Source organism: Mollisia scopiformis, assembly GCF_001500285.1.
Source record: "Mollisia scopiformis unplaced genomic scaffold LY89scaffold_3, whole genome shotgun sequence".
Lineage (NCBI taxonomy): Eukaryota > Fungi > Ascomycota > Leotiomycetes > Helotiales > Mollisiaceae > Mollisia > Mollisia scopiformis.
Window position 1 is genome coordinate 1,689,422 of NW_017263583.1, and position 14,140 is coordinate 1,703,561.

The following is a 14,140-nucleotide window of genomic DNA, read 5'->3' on the forward strand; positions in this document are numbered from 1 at the left end:
CCACGTCGTGAACGCCATGTACTCCTGCGCCCAGCAATTAAGCAAGAAGAAAGTGAACATTCAAGTCGCCATCCGACATCCAAGCTGGTCTAGCTAGACGAAAACTCCCCAGTCAAAGAGACAGTAGGCATCTCACAATTCGTTCCAAGACCAAAAGGAACTTCGGCAGGAATACAGTCCGTAGAGACGAAAACAGAACCATCAATGCATCTATATCAGGAATTAGCATTCATCCTTAACTCAGAAGAAAGAGTAAAACTCACCCAGCACAGCCCGAAACCATCTGATAGATCGTCACACTTCCACTGCTGGTCTCAGTACCATCGTAGCTGAAAGAGACAGTTGGGTCCGAGCAAGAGAAGACATCGTCAGGTCCGTGGGCTCCGGAAACGGTGCAGGTGAGTTCACTGCTCGTGCTTGAGTCGCCGAATTCGAAGCTGGTAGTTTGATTGTGAGTGTTTCCGGCTGCTGGGTAGAATGCGGTGAAACCACTGATAGTGAAGCTTGTGGGTAGGGTGCAAGTATCTCTCTTGGTAACCGCGGGGAGAGCTGTTGTCAGAGTAGAGATGGCGAGGACGAGTAGACTCAGAGGAGTGGTTGAGAACATGTTTGCGGTTGGTGATTGACGAGTGAGTGGTTGTTCTTGGGGAGTAGTGTGTGACTTCAGTATAGAGATTGTGAAGTGTGTAAAAATGAGTGAGTGAAGAGGGTACTTATACTTAGCACTCAACGTCGTATCATGTCATGTCCGTCACCGGACCCAACATTCACTTACGATTCTGTCTGCTGAGAACTTTGACTAACTTTAGACTTCAAGCTAGTGAGAAAGACATTGACAGGGCAGGAGCGAAGCTTGGTTGTAGCTGGAGGTGAAGGGCAAAGTACTGGCGAATTCCTGGGAGGTAGGGGCGGTCAACTCGTACCTGCAGAGGCACATGCAGACAAGTGCTTATGATGTAACACAACATAACAATATTCAATGCGTTTAGCAAGGTCCTCAACAATACGAAAATGTAGAGCCGCAGGTCAAATAAAGAAAATTTGATGTCAGAGTCCGTATCAGTTGGGGACTTGCAAATAAACATCAAAATACAGCATAGGAAAGACTGATAACGGCAAAAATAGATCATGATGATGTACGAAGTACCAAGTCACGGATACGAGCGTACTAGAAACGTGGCGGCCAATCAACCGACCTAAGACGAGAAATGACCCGGCAAGCCGATTGGGAAGACCAGGTAGGACAATTAAAAGGGACGATTTTGATATCAAATTGGCGAATGAATCAATTGATGGCTAAATACCTCAATTCAGGGCTGCGGCGTGGAATAATGTTTCCAGGCAGTGCAAAAGCTGAGATCTTCAGCTTTGTGGTGAGCATCGAAAACGACACACCATAGGCTTGCAACATTTGGAAAGGCAACAAAGCTGGAGTTGCGTCAGTCCTGAGAAGCCATAAACAATGCATAAGCGCTAGGAAGCCACTCTTACCTTGCACCAATGTACCGCTTAGACGCAAGCACTGGAAATGCAAGGGAGAACCTTGAACACTGAAACTTTTTGCAAAGTCATGGTTGATATCATTCATCGTGAAAATGTGCTGTCTCGCTGAATGATGTCGTCTCTTCCAAGCGGTCTTGTTCCGTCATTCAGAACCATGGCTTCTCGATTTCGTCGCCGAATACGGTCATCCTCTGCACTCTGGTCTCTCCTTCGCCGACTTTCGACAAACATGCCATCAAAATCCTCCCCTGCTGTGCTTTCTCCATTGATCATTCTCGTATCCCTCTGGCGTGTACCCATCTCGAACTGATGCGGTATGAGCTTCGCTTTAATCAGCTGTCTCCGCCCAATCCGATCTCTAAAAAGAGGAACGGTTATCTCATTCAAGCGGTAGTTTTTCCGCAGAGACTCTGCAAAGAAGAAGAATCTCTCCTCATCGGTATCACCCCATGGCTCCTTTGCCAGCCATCTCTCCACAAATCGTGCCTTGACTACGCCTTCAATGCCATATTTGTCTACCAATTGTCCCAGAATCATCAAGCAGCCTTGTTCTGCAATGTCCCGTAAATGCCAATTATCCCAATCTAAATCATAACCATTATGTTCGTAATCTGTGACTGAATACTCGAGTGACTTAACGAGAGCTGCGTATGTTGAAGGCTTATTGATAATCTTGACAGTCGCTGCTGAAAATTAGTATTAAGTCGGTGAACCCAGAGTAGAGGTTACGAACAGCTGTTTAGCATCATGGATAAAGCCCGAATACCCTTCTCTCTCAAGTCATGATTAGGTTGCGCAATATGCCACAGTAACGCGTCGATCGTAGTTCCATCGTGAAGTGCGCGTTCGCAGATTATGATAGCGGTCGTTTCCTGAATACAAAAGTTGGGACTGTCGAGAAGCTTGTCTAAAGTACCCAGTTTCAAGGAGTCCTCGACATCTTGAGTGATATATGAAGGCTTGTTCTCAGAAGGCGGAATGATGGACGCATCTCGAGAAAATAGTAACATCCGTCGTACAGTTGCTACGAGCGCAGATGCTGTGAGTCCAAGTCCGACTATGAATAGCAGATCTTTCGTGGCAGGCGTGAGAGCCGCCATCTTGTGTGTGATACTACATTCGCAGTCGAAAGTCGAAAGAATCAAAAGACAATTGAGCTTGTTGAACGAGAGAAGACAAGGCTGGAAGTTTTAGTGGTTCAGCCTTGATCGTGAGACGCTAATCCGCATTTCGCTGATAAGCTGATAGGATTTCTGCCATCAAAAAAAATATCTAAAAGTTTCTCAATATTAATCTCGAACACAAAACATAATGCCCCCCTCCCAGCTGAAGAGGTTAAAATTCTCCCTTCGAGAGCAAGGAATTATAGGGCCTCAACAGTCAAAGAAGCAGAAGAAACAGAATTCTCAGAATGGTGCTAAGAAGGAGAAGAAAGTGCACAGAAATGTGGCACTGAATGGCATTCGAGAGCAATTCAACCCATTCGACTTCCAATCGCTAGTCAAGAAGCCCAAATTTGAGGTTACAACGGAGCATGGAATCAAAGGTGGTGTGAGAAGGCCTGGGCTTGCAAAAAGTCGGGAAGAAGAAGCAGTATGTCTTGCGAGCTTCTCTATTATTGCTCTGCTAACAAGATACAGCGTCGAGAGGCATATATCGAAGAACAGCAACGGCGGCGCAAAGTCGGAGGCATTCTAGACAAGCGGTTCGGCGAAAATGATCCCAGTCTGGCACCAGAAGACAAGATGCTGGAGCGGTTTACACACGAGAAACAATTGCGACATAAGAATAGCTCTGCATTTGATCTGGAGGATGACGAGGAACCCGGAGAGCTTACTCATATGGGAAAATCGCTATCGCTGGACGATCCAGCTCTTGTGGACGACTTTGACGAAGAGGACTTGGAGCTGTCGGATGCGGACGACCACCCTTCAGACGAAGAAGGGGCACGGAAACGACGACGCTCTGATCTCGAAGGCTCTGAGAATGATGAGGAAGATGAAGAAGACCGACCAGAGCGGAAAAAGTCAAAGCAAGAGGTCATGAAGGAAGTCATGGCGAAATCCAAGCTTTATAAGTACGAGAGGCAAGCTGCAAAAGACGAGGATGAGGATCAACGAGAAGAATTGGATAAAGAACTGTCAAACATACATGATCTTTTACGTGGCATCACCCGGAAACCTGCACCAGCTCCGGTGGTCGACCTAGGCGGCATGAATCCAGAGCGCGCGGCTCTCTTGACTGGCCTGGACAAGGTCAAATTTGACAAAGAATATGACATGCGTCTGAAGCAGTTAGCTCAGGACCAAAGAGCGAAACCTACCGAGAAGTCGAAGCCTGAAGAACAAGTGATTGAGGAGCGGGCCCGGAAACTGCAAGAACTGGAAACCAAACGACTTCGTCGAATGCAAGGAGAGGAGGAAGATAGCGAGGAAGAAGATGCGAAGGCCAATAAGAATGCCCCCAAGGACGACTATGAGGAAGAGGAGGAAGATTTTGGCTTTGGTGCCGGTATCAAGACAAAGTCCACGATGGCCGAGCTTGGCGTTGAAGACGAAGACGATTTCTTGATCGACGATGACTTAGTAGCAAGCGGTTCAGATTTAGAAGAGGACGATTCTGATAGCGTCTCCGACGCAGAAGGAGAGCAAGAACTTGAGGATGACGAAGAGGATGACTTTGTCAAAGGCATTCTGACAGAAGAAGAGGCTAAAAGACCTGAATTTCTGACAGGTGCAAATGCTCCCCTGCCTGAAGTAGAACTTCCCGCTGAGAACGGGGTTAATGGAAACTTAGCATATAAGTTTTCATGTCCACAATCACACGAGGAGTTGCTTGAGGTAACTAGAGGCATTAATATTCTGGATTTCCCAACTGTTATTCAGCGGATCAGAGCACTCTACCACCCGAAACTCAATGCCGAGAACAAGAAAAAGCTTGAGAATTTTTCTGTGGCTCTTGTCGACCACATTTCATACCTTGCAAACCAAGATCAACGGCCACCTTTTGCAGTGTTGGAGACTGTCATCCGTCACATTCATTCCCTGGCTAGAACATATCCTGTTGGAATTAGCAATGCTTTCCGTCGACATCTGAAGGATTTAGATTCGTCGCGGGCAATGTCTCCAACTCCGGGAGATCTAGTCATCCTCACAGCGATTGGCACTGTTTTCCCGACCTCTGATCACTTCCATCAAGTTGTCACTCCAGCGATATTGAGTATGGGAAGATTTCTTGGACTGAAGATTCCCCAAAATTTGTCTGACTTAGCAACTGGGGCATATCTATGCACAATCTGCATACAGTATCAGAAGTTATCGAAACGATATGTTCCTGAGGTGATGAACTTCATCGAGAACAGCCTATGCGTCCTGGCTCCAAAGAAGTTTGCAAAACTCCCTGGAAACTTTCCTTATCATGAACCGAAAGCTTCATTGAGAATTGAGAGTGCACCAGACACTAGTCGCAGGTTGCAGATTTACGACTGCATAGCTCAAGATCTCTCGGAGGAAGAACAAGAGGTGCTCAAAAGTGCGCTACTGGACATCAACCTAGGGCTCCTCGACGCTGCAGCCAGTACCTGGACCCAAAAGTCAGCGTTCACGGAAGTGTTCGGACCAGCATTGAGGATAGTCCAGCATCTCTCAGGCAAAAACAGTCGTCCCAAGCTGTCAACCGATACCCAAAAATCTCTCACTAAGCTCACTCAAAAACTCACCCTACTCCTCACCCAAGCACATCTCTCCCGCCGACCCCTGGAGCTCCATCACCACCGACCTCTCGCAATCAAGACCTTCATCCCCAAGTTCGAAGAATCGTTCAACCCAGAACGCCACTACGATCCAGACAAGACTCGCACAGAGACTGCGAAGTTGAAGAAGGAGCATAAGCGAGAACGAAAGGGGGCGATCAGAGAGTTGAGAAAGGATGCGAATATCATGGCTATCCAGAGTTTGAAGGAGAAGAAGGAGAGGGATGCGGCCTATGAGAAGAAGTATAAGAGGCTTGTGGCTGAGATTCAGGGCGAGGAGGGTAAGGAAGCAAAGGCTTATGAGAGGGAGAAAGAGTGGAGGAAGAAGGGGAGGAAATGAGTATGATTATGTAGGGAATGTGAGATGTGGAATTACTACATCACATACGTGAATCAATGTCAAGGTACTGTACAGTACTACGTGTTTTGAAATGTTCCTCCTCTGAATGGTGACTTCCAGCTCCAACTCCCACATCACTGCGCAGCAAGTCGCTCAGTGGGGCACTCAGTGGGGCACAATAACCACCATGCAAAATACGGCAAAACATTTCAAGCTTCAGTCATGAGCAGTGTGCGCTTCAACACTTGCGATCCTCAGAATTTCCAAGTAATCCTTAGCATTCACAGCAAGGAATGGGACGTATAATCTCTGCGATTTTCCTGGAATAGAAACTTTCTGCGGACAGGGAATCGGCCGTGAACAAGAAGGGATATCTGCTTCTTTGCTTTCTACCGTTCAGAGCCAATCACCGGGGATGATGTTGGAGAATTTATTCCGAGTCGTTAAGACACAATCAAGCCTTGTAAGTTTGAGTTTCTGCCATGTGGGAGCGGTCCTAGGTCTTATGTAGGACAACAGAAAGCGTTATCCGAGGCTTCGTATATTTCAATAAAGATTGCGAGTAGGTTGGAGAGGTTGGAGAAGTTAGAGATATTGATGATAGACCTTATAAGGCAGAGATGAAACTCACTTGCTGGAATGCTAATGGTTGCAAAGTTGGTTTGTATGGAAAGAGATTCCTCGTATTAATGCAATGTTTCCATCATGATGAGTCCTTTCTCACTCGTATTCTCTACCTACCAACCTCATGAACGCCGCCGAACATAAATTAAGTAACTGTATTTGTGTACCGGAAATCCAAACAGTCCCCGAACATTGACCCTTTTGTTGCACGTCTACAAAATTGATTATTGCTGTTGCTCCTCTACAGAAAATCTGTTGTTGTACGTCTACAAAAGCTGCTGTTGCTGTTGCTGTTGCTGCTCCTCCATAGAAATTCTTTTGTTGCACGTCCACAAAAATTGTTGTTGCTATTGCTATTGCTATTGCTGCCCCCTCCATGTAAACTCTTTTCTTGCAACAGCTAGCAATGTGCACTTAGGCGCGTCCGCTCAGAAGCTTCATTAATATATTAAGTATCGAGTTCCGTCTTAATTTTGTCTATTTCGAAATTTCATCATACGGGTTCTTGAGAGTGAGAGTTGAGGGGTTGCTGCTTGGCCTCTTCAAAAAGAAGAGGGGTGGAAAGTGAACGGTTTTCGCGCACATCGCGCGAAATACGCAAAATGCGCGATTTGCGGTCTAGTGAGGCAAGGTAGTAATATCGATGCCTTCTTAACGTTGCTACTTAATTTTGCCAGCATTAATATTCGTTCATGCAACTTATCAAGCGCAAAGTCCTCTCTTGTTTACAATGAATATACCTTCCGCAAAGTCTTTATTGTTACAGTAGATTCTCAGATACAAGCATTGCCCAATTATTACTTCAAAGCCAGATTATGCCAACCCCAACATCATACAGTTCTCCTTAGCTTTTCACCAACTCGACCCTCAGCGCCCTCGGTGAAACACTCTTCGCCTTCCCATCCTCACCAACAGTCACCAAAAACTCATCCGTAGCAACTGTCCCCCAATAAGTCGAATCAACACTAAACCATGTCTCGCAAGCACTTCCAAAGATACCTCCAATAACTCCGGCATTCAGATTCTCAAAGACGGCTCTAAATCCCACTTCTGTTTCTCCATTCCCTAGATCTTTCTTCAAACCAGAAGGATAGAGACGTGCACTTGGAGCCGCTATGCCAGCTGCTTCGACGGTGGGCGAAAGCATGTCTGTGCCATTGCTGATCCAGCTCGTTACCCCCAAGCCGGGCTTCATGGGATCTATTGTTATGGTGATTGTTGACTTGAGGCTCTTGTTCGCAGCTTCATAGGTTCCAACATAATTTGCTTCGGCTTCCTCTCTAGCAGCATCCTCAACAGCTTGGAAAACAGCATCAGATATCAAACCACCCAGAATCCTGGAATTGGTAGTGGCGGAGGGACCAGCTGTCAGAACAGTAAATCCCAAGTCAAAGTCTGGCGCTAGTACAAAGACGGAGGAGTATCCTGGCAGGTCTCCCGACTTGGTGTATATGTCCACAACTCTGTCATTCGGACTGAGCTCTAGTCTGTAGATCTCCCATGGTGCACCGACAGCTGCGTTTCCAGCAGAAAGTAAGCTGCGAGGCTTCATCCATCTTCTGGTCTGAGCAGGAGAAATGAGAGAAGAGGTTAGGATCGAGCGAGCGATTTTTGTCATGTCGGATGTGGATGAGTACATCCCTCCAGCTGCTGTTTCGTCTCCTAGATCCAGAGACCAAGAGTTTCCTTCTGGTAAAACACCCGAAGCATTGGAAGTAGGAACAGTCCAAGACGAATGTGTGAGGTTTAATGGAGTGATGAGAGAGTTGGAGACCATGGTAGGCATGTCGATTCCGGTGATGTTCTCAAGTGCATATGCGAAGATTTGGAGGGCGGCATTGGAGTAGACTGGACTAGTGGAGGGAGCAAAGACAGGATGGCGTTCTGTAAAGCCAGCGAAGAATTGAGCTCGAGAGCACATTGAACCTCCTGCACAAGTAGCGACTTCAGTTGCATTCAATGGTGGAAGACCAAGTGCTGTTGGATCCGGGGCAGGATCTAGGAGACCATCGAGTTCACCGAAACCAGCATAGTCACGTCCGACTCCTGCCATGTGGCTGGCGAGTTCCCAGAGCGTGACATCTTCCCATGCCACGTAGTCGATAGAGTCCTGGGTTGCATTGAGTGCTTCTGCTGCTTCTAGGAGCTCGGGAACGTATTTTGTTACTGGGTCGTTCCATTTTCTGTCTCCGGCTTGGATGAGGAATGTGTAAGCAGAGATGAGCTTGGTTGAACTGCCGATCCGAAACATGGTGTCTGCAGTGACGTTTTTGACTCCGTATGGCACTGTTGCCAATGCAGGTGCTGAAAATTGGCTCGAGAACAGTGACCGTTCTTCGTGGATTGAGAACATCTCGATGGAGAAGGACGTCTTGACTGCATCGAGAGGTCCATAAGTAGTGTTACCAGAGCTTATGCTTTGTAAAAGAAGTTGGGTGAGATTTGTGAGCGCTGCTTGAAATGTCTGGCTAGAGGATAGGTTCTTTGGTGCTGGAAAGTCTGGACCGAGCAACGGACAATTTGTTGCAGCAAGAGCTGTATTAGTGAATAAGAATCCTAGCAAGCAGGAGCCGAAAATCTTGGACACCATTGTATATGGACTGACTAGGTTCGAATGTTGTGTGCAAAGTACTGGCACTTCTTATATGTGTATGGGAGAGAGAAGTGTGGGTAGGAGAATATTGAAAGGCATTAAAGAGAAGATTCATATACTTTATATATTCGATCATCATGAAGTAATGGTAAAGAAGTCCGAGTAGATCCACTAAGCCACTATCAAAACAGAATAAGCAGACGCGGCATGAGAGGCGGAAAGTACGACGGCCCATCAGCTGGGGGTAACTGTGCCTTCCTAACACTTAGGTAAGGTCCTTGACATGTGTATTAGACAGTGGTAGCGATGACAGAAATGACGATCTGCCGCAGAAACAAACACCGCCCTGGAGGCTGAGGAGAAGAATGACTATGGATTCGTAGTCCTATTGTGCGAATGGCAAGGCATGAAAGGGGAAAAGTCATATTGCTAGCACATTCACAGCGAGCTATCCTATGAAAAGGGTCTAAATTCATCAAAGACGCATGGCTGACCAATGATCACTGAGTTTTCGTACATTTCGGCCCACAGAGAGCGGGAGTGAGCGAGAGTTCGATGGATGAACTTCCCTGCTCTTGCTCGCGTCGAGGATCCACAGTAAGAATTTATGTAAGCCAACGCCTTTGTCTGATTGGTTGCGTCGCACACCGTGAGACGCAGGCTCGAGGCAGGCTGAGCGAGGAGAGGACATGCAACATACGGGATTTGATCCATTACACATAGAATGCGCTCAAATTGCTTCTTGTGGTAACCCTAAATTTGAACCTTGCGCCAATGCATGATTCGATGGACTAGTACGAGCTCAGACTGATATTTATCTGAACCTGATGTCCCCTAGCTAGCAACGACCCAAACGCCTATATCTGGAGAATGATACAAAAACAACTGTACATCACGATCATGAGTGTCCATCTTCTGGTAATTCTGCAATTACCGCTTCCACAATCTCAATGAGCTCATTGACATCTGGTCGTTCGGCTGCCTCGACTTTCAAGCATTTCCTCACCACTTCTCGGATGCTTTCGTGGATTTCGCTATCTTCCGTTTGTCCAGGTTGATTGGTAGCTTTCTTCTTTCCTCCAGCACCTTCGTCTGGGAATCTCCAGTCGCCTCCTAGAACACAGAGGCTCAAGCTACCTCCGGTCTCATCACTACGCATTTCGAAGGGCGACTTGCCTACAAGGCAAGCATATAGTGTACATCCCAAAGACCATATGTCGACCTTCGTGTCGATTGTACTTCCAGTCTTAACATCGAATAGTTCTGGTGCCCGATATGGCATTGTTGAATGTTCCGCAGCTTGGTCTTGCACCGCAAGGGCCAGAGACCTTGATGTGATAGGCGTGGGAGATGGTGCTAATGATCCCAGGTCCATGAGAATCGGCTGTTCGCCATCGTCGTCTATCATGATATTTCCTGACTGTAGTGAGCTTACTATACCACATAGTGCTTTGGGACTTCCATACCTGGCTTGATATCCCTATGCGCATAGGCTCTGATTTCGCCTGGTGCAACGCCTTCCTGGCTCTGCGTCACCTCATTATCCATCAATGGCTCTTGTTGCTCGCTATCCGGATCAAGCTCTCTTCCCTTTTGTCTCCCTCTTCGCTGCTCAACCTCCTCTTCCGCATCTTGGTCAGCTCTTGCAGCTTGGCCTCGGATCTTCCTCGCATTTTGGAGGCTCCTAGCTCCACCTGGTCCTCCTGCCACTTTGTAATAGTGCATAGCTTTCAATGCTTTGCATACTCCCAGGAATAATATCATCAGCCTCTTTTCTGGAAACTTCGTATGATTGACCAAATTCGCGTTGATGATGTCCTGTAGATTTCCTCGTCGGTAGTACGGTAGAAGTATATATACTGTCTTCGCGCCCGGGTCTGATCGATCCGCCATCACACAATGATCCACGCTGGCAATAATATTCGGGTTGGGCGAAAATAGATTATAAGCCTCGACTTCCTTCAAAGCTTGCGCAACCGACTCTTGCCCAAATGGACATCGAATCTTCTTAAGGGCATATTGAGCTTCATTTCCTGTATCTTGGACCAAGTAAACGTATGAGAACCCTCCCTAATAATTTGGTGTTAGCACTATTCTCAAAGCTTCCAACATTGTCTGGAAGCTCTCAGCCTTGCCCGCTTACCTCTCCCAGCAATCGCAGGATCTTGAAACTGCGATTGTTGATTTTCAGCTGCGGAGAGCCAGGAAAGCAGCTCATACAGTTCGTCAAGGTGTACAGGAGGTCGTGAAAGTATTGCCCCATTGTGCAGATTTATTCGGATTTTGACGTCGGCACAGCTCAAGAAGCTCTCTTCAGCGCAAACCCAGCTGAAACTCTATCGATGCAGGGACCGATTTCGTGGAATGATTTGGCACTTTCACTTGTCGAGCTTCAGCGATGCAATTGCAGCTCTAATCCTGCTTTGTAATGATGCTGTGAATTGATGGAGATATGTGAAGACTGTCCTTCCACTGCGGATTATATTTGGGTGAGCAGCGCATACGCCACGTTCGTACCCCTGTCGGGCTTGCTCAGCCCCCTGTTAAGCTACCGCCCGAGGTGGAGCTCTCCAGGAACGAATATCCATACCATCAAGGTGTATTGTACTTGGACTTTGTTAGGAATTTGACATTTCACTTATCTGTATCAATTGTCCATATAGAGTGTATAGCTTTACAGTGAATTGTAACATGACTAAAACATTGCCTGTGCCGTGATTGCTGGGGTTACATTCGTCAGGACGAAGCGGGGTGACGAACTCTAGGCCACCACTTTCAAAGCTACTACATCTCCTTCCTAACAAGGACTCGACTTCTTTCACTCTCAATTGATATTTACTTGTCCTCTGCAAGTTGAACCCCTCTTGATACAGCGTGTAAATCATAGCAATTATGACGGTCCGCGCGAAGAAGTTCACTCCCGAAGTGCTCCTCTCTGCCCCTCGGCGGTCTGCTGCTGTCCCAAACGCAGAAGGGACACTGGCTTTGTTCAGCGTCTCTACATACTCTTTCCAATCGCACTCGAAGACATCAGAGATTCGGGTACTGGACATCAAGAATGGACAATCCAAGGTTTTGACAGACGATTTGGGTGCCAGTGAGCCAACATGGCTTGGAGAGCAGAACTTGGTCTTATGGTTGAAGGGAGGAGAGAAAGGCACTACCAGCTTAGTGTTGGGAGATGCGGAGAATCTTGATAATAAGTATGACTTGTCTAGTATCTGTATTGTCCGTTCTCTGCTTACGTATTCAGACCAGAAGTCATCACCTCTTTCAATGGCGGAGTTTCGAATATCAAAGTCACTACGATCGATTCGAACACTATTTCCCTCGTCCTTAGCGGTTTGGCTACACCCGAGGGTGAACTATACAACCCAGAGACTACCCCGAAGCCCCAATCCACAGCCAAGATATACTCGAAGCTTTTCGTGCGCCAGTGGGATGCATATGTGACCGAGAACAAGAGCACTTTGTGGTATACGACTTTAAAGAAGTCTCAGGGCATATACAGCATGACTGTGGCACCACTAAGAAATGCTATACCACGCTCGCTAAACCTCGAGTCACCAGTGCCTCCTTTTGGTGGAGCAGGGGACTTCGATATCAGTAAGAACGGCATTGTCTTCATTGCTAAGGACCCAAAGCTAGACCCTGCAAATTATACCAAGACGGACATTTACTACATTCCATTAAGGACATTTGAGGAATCCAAACCTCCAGCACCTCTACTTGTGAAGACCGGAAATCTGAAAGGCTACAGTGGAAGTCCCGTGTTCTCTCCAGATGCCAAGTCTGTTGCTTTTACCAAGATGAAGTCAATTCAATACGAGAGCGACAAGACCAGGCTTATGATTATTCCGGACATTATGGACCTTTCAAATGTCCAAGAATTTTATGAGACAAAAGACGGCGAAGGCTCTTGGGACTTAAGACCTGAAGGCATAACCTGGAGCGTAGATGGCGAAGAGCTTTATGTCACTGCTGAGGAAAATGGCCGAGGAAAGTTATTCAAGCTACCTGCATCACCTCGTCGAGCCAGAGACCTACCAAAAGCTATTATCAATGACGGTACAGTGACCGATGTCTCAGTCTTACCTGACAATCGACTGTTCGTCAGTAGTAATTCGCTTGTGGATAACAGTATCTTCTCTATTTTAGATCCTTTGAAGCCCGCGGACCAAACGACGATATCGTCGAACTCAAAAGGCGGAAAAGCTTTTGGACTTTCGCAAGATCAAGTTGATGAATTTTGGTATGCTGGCGCAGAGGATTATAATGTCCATGCATGGATCCTGAAGCCTTCCAATTTTGACAAGACCAAGAAGTATCCACTGGCATACCTTGTTCATGGTGGAGTAAGTATCACTATCTACATCTTGAATATTCCACTAACAGCCATAGCCTCAAGGCGCCTGGAACGAGGGCTGGAGTACTCGCTGGAATCCTGCTGTATTCGCTGAGCAAGGCTACGTTGTGGTAACGCCCAATCCCACTGGCAGTACAGGGTACGGCATGGCTCTTCAGAACGGAATAAAGAACAACTGGGGCGGACGTCCTTACACCGACCTCGTGAAGGGTTTCGAATATATCGAATCCAATATCCCCTACATCGACACCAGCCGCGCCGTAGCACTAGGCGCTTCCTACGGCGGTTACATGATGAACTGGATCCAAGGCCACGACCTCGGCCGCAAATTCAAAGCCCTCGTAACACACGACGGCGTCTTCTCCACCTTGAACCAATACTCATCAGAAGAACTCTTCTTCCCACACCACGACTTCGGCGGGACATTGTGGGAGAACAGAGAAGGGTACGAGAAGTGGGACCCAGCAGCTCATCTGAAGAATTGGGCAACTCCCCACCTAATCATACACAACGAGCTAGATTACAGACTTCCAATCGCTGAGGGACTGGCACCGTTCAATGTTCTTCAAACGAAGGGGATTGATAGCAAGTTTGTTAGCTTTCCGGATGAGAATCATGTAAGTTTACTTTGGCTCAAAGAAAAAGGGATGTGCTAATTGTGACTGTCAGTGGGTTCTGAAGCCAGAGAATTCGCTGGTTTGGCATCAAGAGGTTCTAGGCTGGATCAATAAGTATAGTGGCATTGAGGCAGAGCAAGAGGAGCTGGGAGGAAGTGTTTCGGACATGAGGATCTAAAGACGAGTTCGATGTATGCTCGGCGCCTCTAATGTTCAATAATTGTAGGGCCAAAAGCGTTTGCCGAACAGTAAGGACTTGAGATTTGTTTCTGTTCCTCAAATATGGCAAGCCGAGAGGTAACAACGTGCATTCTTTTTTTCATAGCAATGGTTCACTTGTGCAAGG

The 14,140-nt window shown here is 47.1% G+C and overlaps 7 protein-coding genes across 7 annotated transcripts; 2 read left to right on the forward strand and 5 right to left on the reverse strand.

Moving 5' to 3' along the window:
• Nucleotides 1-89: 89 nt before the first annotated feature.
• Nucleotides 90-607, reverse strand: LY89DRAFT_728953 (uncharacterized protein; the record flags this gene model as incomplete). The annotated part of the gene is made up of 2 exons (XM_018219328.1): nt 90-210; nt 264-607. The coding sequence occupies 2 exons, from the start codon at nt 605-607 to the stop codon at nt 90-92; spliced, it is 465 nt and encodes a 154-aa protein (XP_018077197.1).
• A 102-nt stretch (nt 608-709) lies between these two features.
• On the reverse strand, nt 710-1,325 carry LY89DRAFT_311773 (uncharacterized protein). The gene has a single exon (XM_018206640.1). The coding sequence runs from the start codon at nt 1,128-1,130 to the stop codon at nt 813-815; it is 318 nt and encodes a 105-aa protein (XP_018077198.1). The 5' UTR covers nt 1,131-1,325; the 3' UTR covers nt 710-812.
• Nucleotides 1,326-1,491: 166 nt separating this feature from the next.
• On the reverse strand, nt 1,492-2,656 carry LY89DRAFT_637146 (uncharacterized protein). The gene is made up of 2 exons (XM_018211517.1): nt 2,237-2,656; nt 1,492-2,186 (listed from the first exon to the last, which is right to left on the reverse strand). The coding sequence occupies exons 1-2, from the start codon at nt 2,601-2,603 to the stop codon at nt 1,585-1,587; spliced, it is 969 nt and encodes a 322-aa protein (XP_018077199.1). The 5' UTR covers nt 2,604-2,656; the 3' UTR covers nt 1,492-1,584.
• Nucleotides 2,657-2,806: 150 nt separating this feature from the next.
• On the forward strand, nt 2,807-5,658 carry LY89DRAFT_607692 (Nop14-like protein). The gene is made up of 2 exons (XM_018210473.1): nt 2,807-3,096; nt 3,144-5,658. The coding sequence occupies exons 1-2, from the start codon at nt 2,815-2,817 to the stop codon at nt 5,592-5,594; spliced, it is 2,733 nt and encodes a 910-aa protein (XP_018077200.1). The 5' UTR covers nt 2,807-2,814; the 3' UTR covers nt 5,595-5,658.
• A 1,278-nt stretch (nt 5,659-6,936) lies between these two features.
• Nucleotides 6,937-9,100, reverse strand: LY89DRAFT_607694 (beta-lactamase/transpeptidase-like protein). Its single transcript, XM_018210474.1, has one exon. It carries the CDS (start codon nt 8,806-8,808, stop codon nt 7,063-7,065), a length of 1,746 nt encoding a protein of 581 aa, XP_018077201.1. The 5' UTR covers nt 8,809-9,100; the 3' UTR covers nt 6,937-7,062.
• A 438-nt stretch (nt 9,101-9,538) lies between these two features.
• On the reverse strand, nt 9,539-11,277 carry LY89DRAFT_637154 (kinase-like protein). Its single transcript, XM_018211518.1, has 3 exons — nt 10,955-11,277; nt 10,278-10,881; nt 9,539-10,227 (listed from the first exon to the last, which is right to left on the reverse strand). The coding sequence occupies exons 1-3, from the start codon at nt 11,072-11,074 to the stop codon at nt 9,710-9,712; spliced, it is 1,242 nt and encodes a 413-aa protein (XP_018077202.1). The 5' UTR covers nt 11,075-11,277; the 3' UTR covers nt 9,539-9,709.
• Nucleotides 11,278-11,703: 426 nt separating this feature from the next.
• Nucleotides 11,704-13,972, forward strand: LY89DRAFT_575243 (dipeptidyl-peptidase-like protein V precursor; the record flags this gene model as incomplete). The annotated part of the gene is made up of 4 exons (XM_018208783.1): nt 11,704-12,014; nt 12,065-13,166; nt 13,213-13,794; nt 13,847-13,972. The coding sequence occupies 4 exons, from the start codon at nt 11,704-11,706 to the stop codon at nt 13,970-13,972; spliced, it is 2,121 nt and encodes a 706-aa protein (XP_018077203.1).
• Between the last annotated feature and the right edge of the window lie 168 nt (nt 13,973-14,140).

What these genes read in the sequence shown, in the direction of transcription:
- LY89DRAFT_311773 (XM_018206640.1), bottom strand. Translation starts at nt 1,130, where the DNA reads ATGATCTATTTTTGCCGTTATCAGTCTTTCCTATGCTGTATTTTGATG.
- LY89DRAFT_637146 (XM_018211517.1), bottom strand. Translation starts at nt 2,603, where the DNA reads ATGGCGGCTCTCACGCCTGCCACGAAAGATCTGCTATTCATAGTCGGA. An exon ending in ATCCATGATGCTAAACAGCT is followed by an intron (nt 2,187 to 2,236) that starts GTTCGTAACCTC and finishes AATTTTCAGCAG; the next exon opens with CGACTGTCAAGATTATCAAT.
- LY89DRAFT_607692 (XM_018210473.1), top strand. Translation starts at nt 2,815, where the DNA reads ATGCCCCCCTCCCAGCTGAAGAGGTTAAAATTCTCCCTTCGAGAGCAA. An exon ending in AAAGTCGGGAAGAAGAAGCA is followed by an intron (nt 3,097 to 3,143) that starts GTATGTCTTGCG and finishes AACAAGATACAG; the next exon opens with CGTCGAGAGGCATATATCGA.
- LY89DRAFT_607694 (XM_018210474.1), bottom strand. Translation starts at nt 8,808, where the DNA reads ATGGTGTCCAAGATTTTCGGCTCCTGCTTGCTAGGATTCTTATTCACT.
- LY89DRAFT_637154 (XM_018211518.1), bottom strand. Translation starts at nt 11,074, where the DNA reads ATGGGGCAATACTTTCACGACCTCCTGTACACCTTGACGAACTGTATG. An exon ending in TCCTGCGATTGCTGGGAGAG is followed by an intron (nt 10,882 to 10,954) that starts GTAAGCGGGCAA and finishes CCAAATTATTAG; the next exon opens with GGAGGGTTCTCATACGTTTA. An exon ending in GCATAGGGATATCAAGCCAG is followed by an intron (nt 10,228 to 10,277) that starts GTATGGAAGTCC and finishes CACTACAGTCAG; the next exon opens with GAAATATCATGATAGACGAC.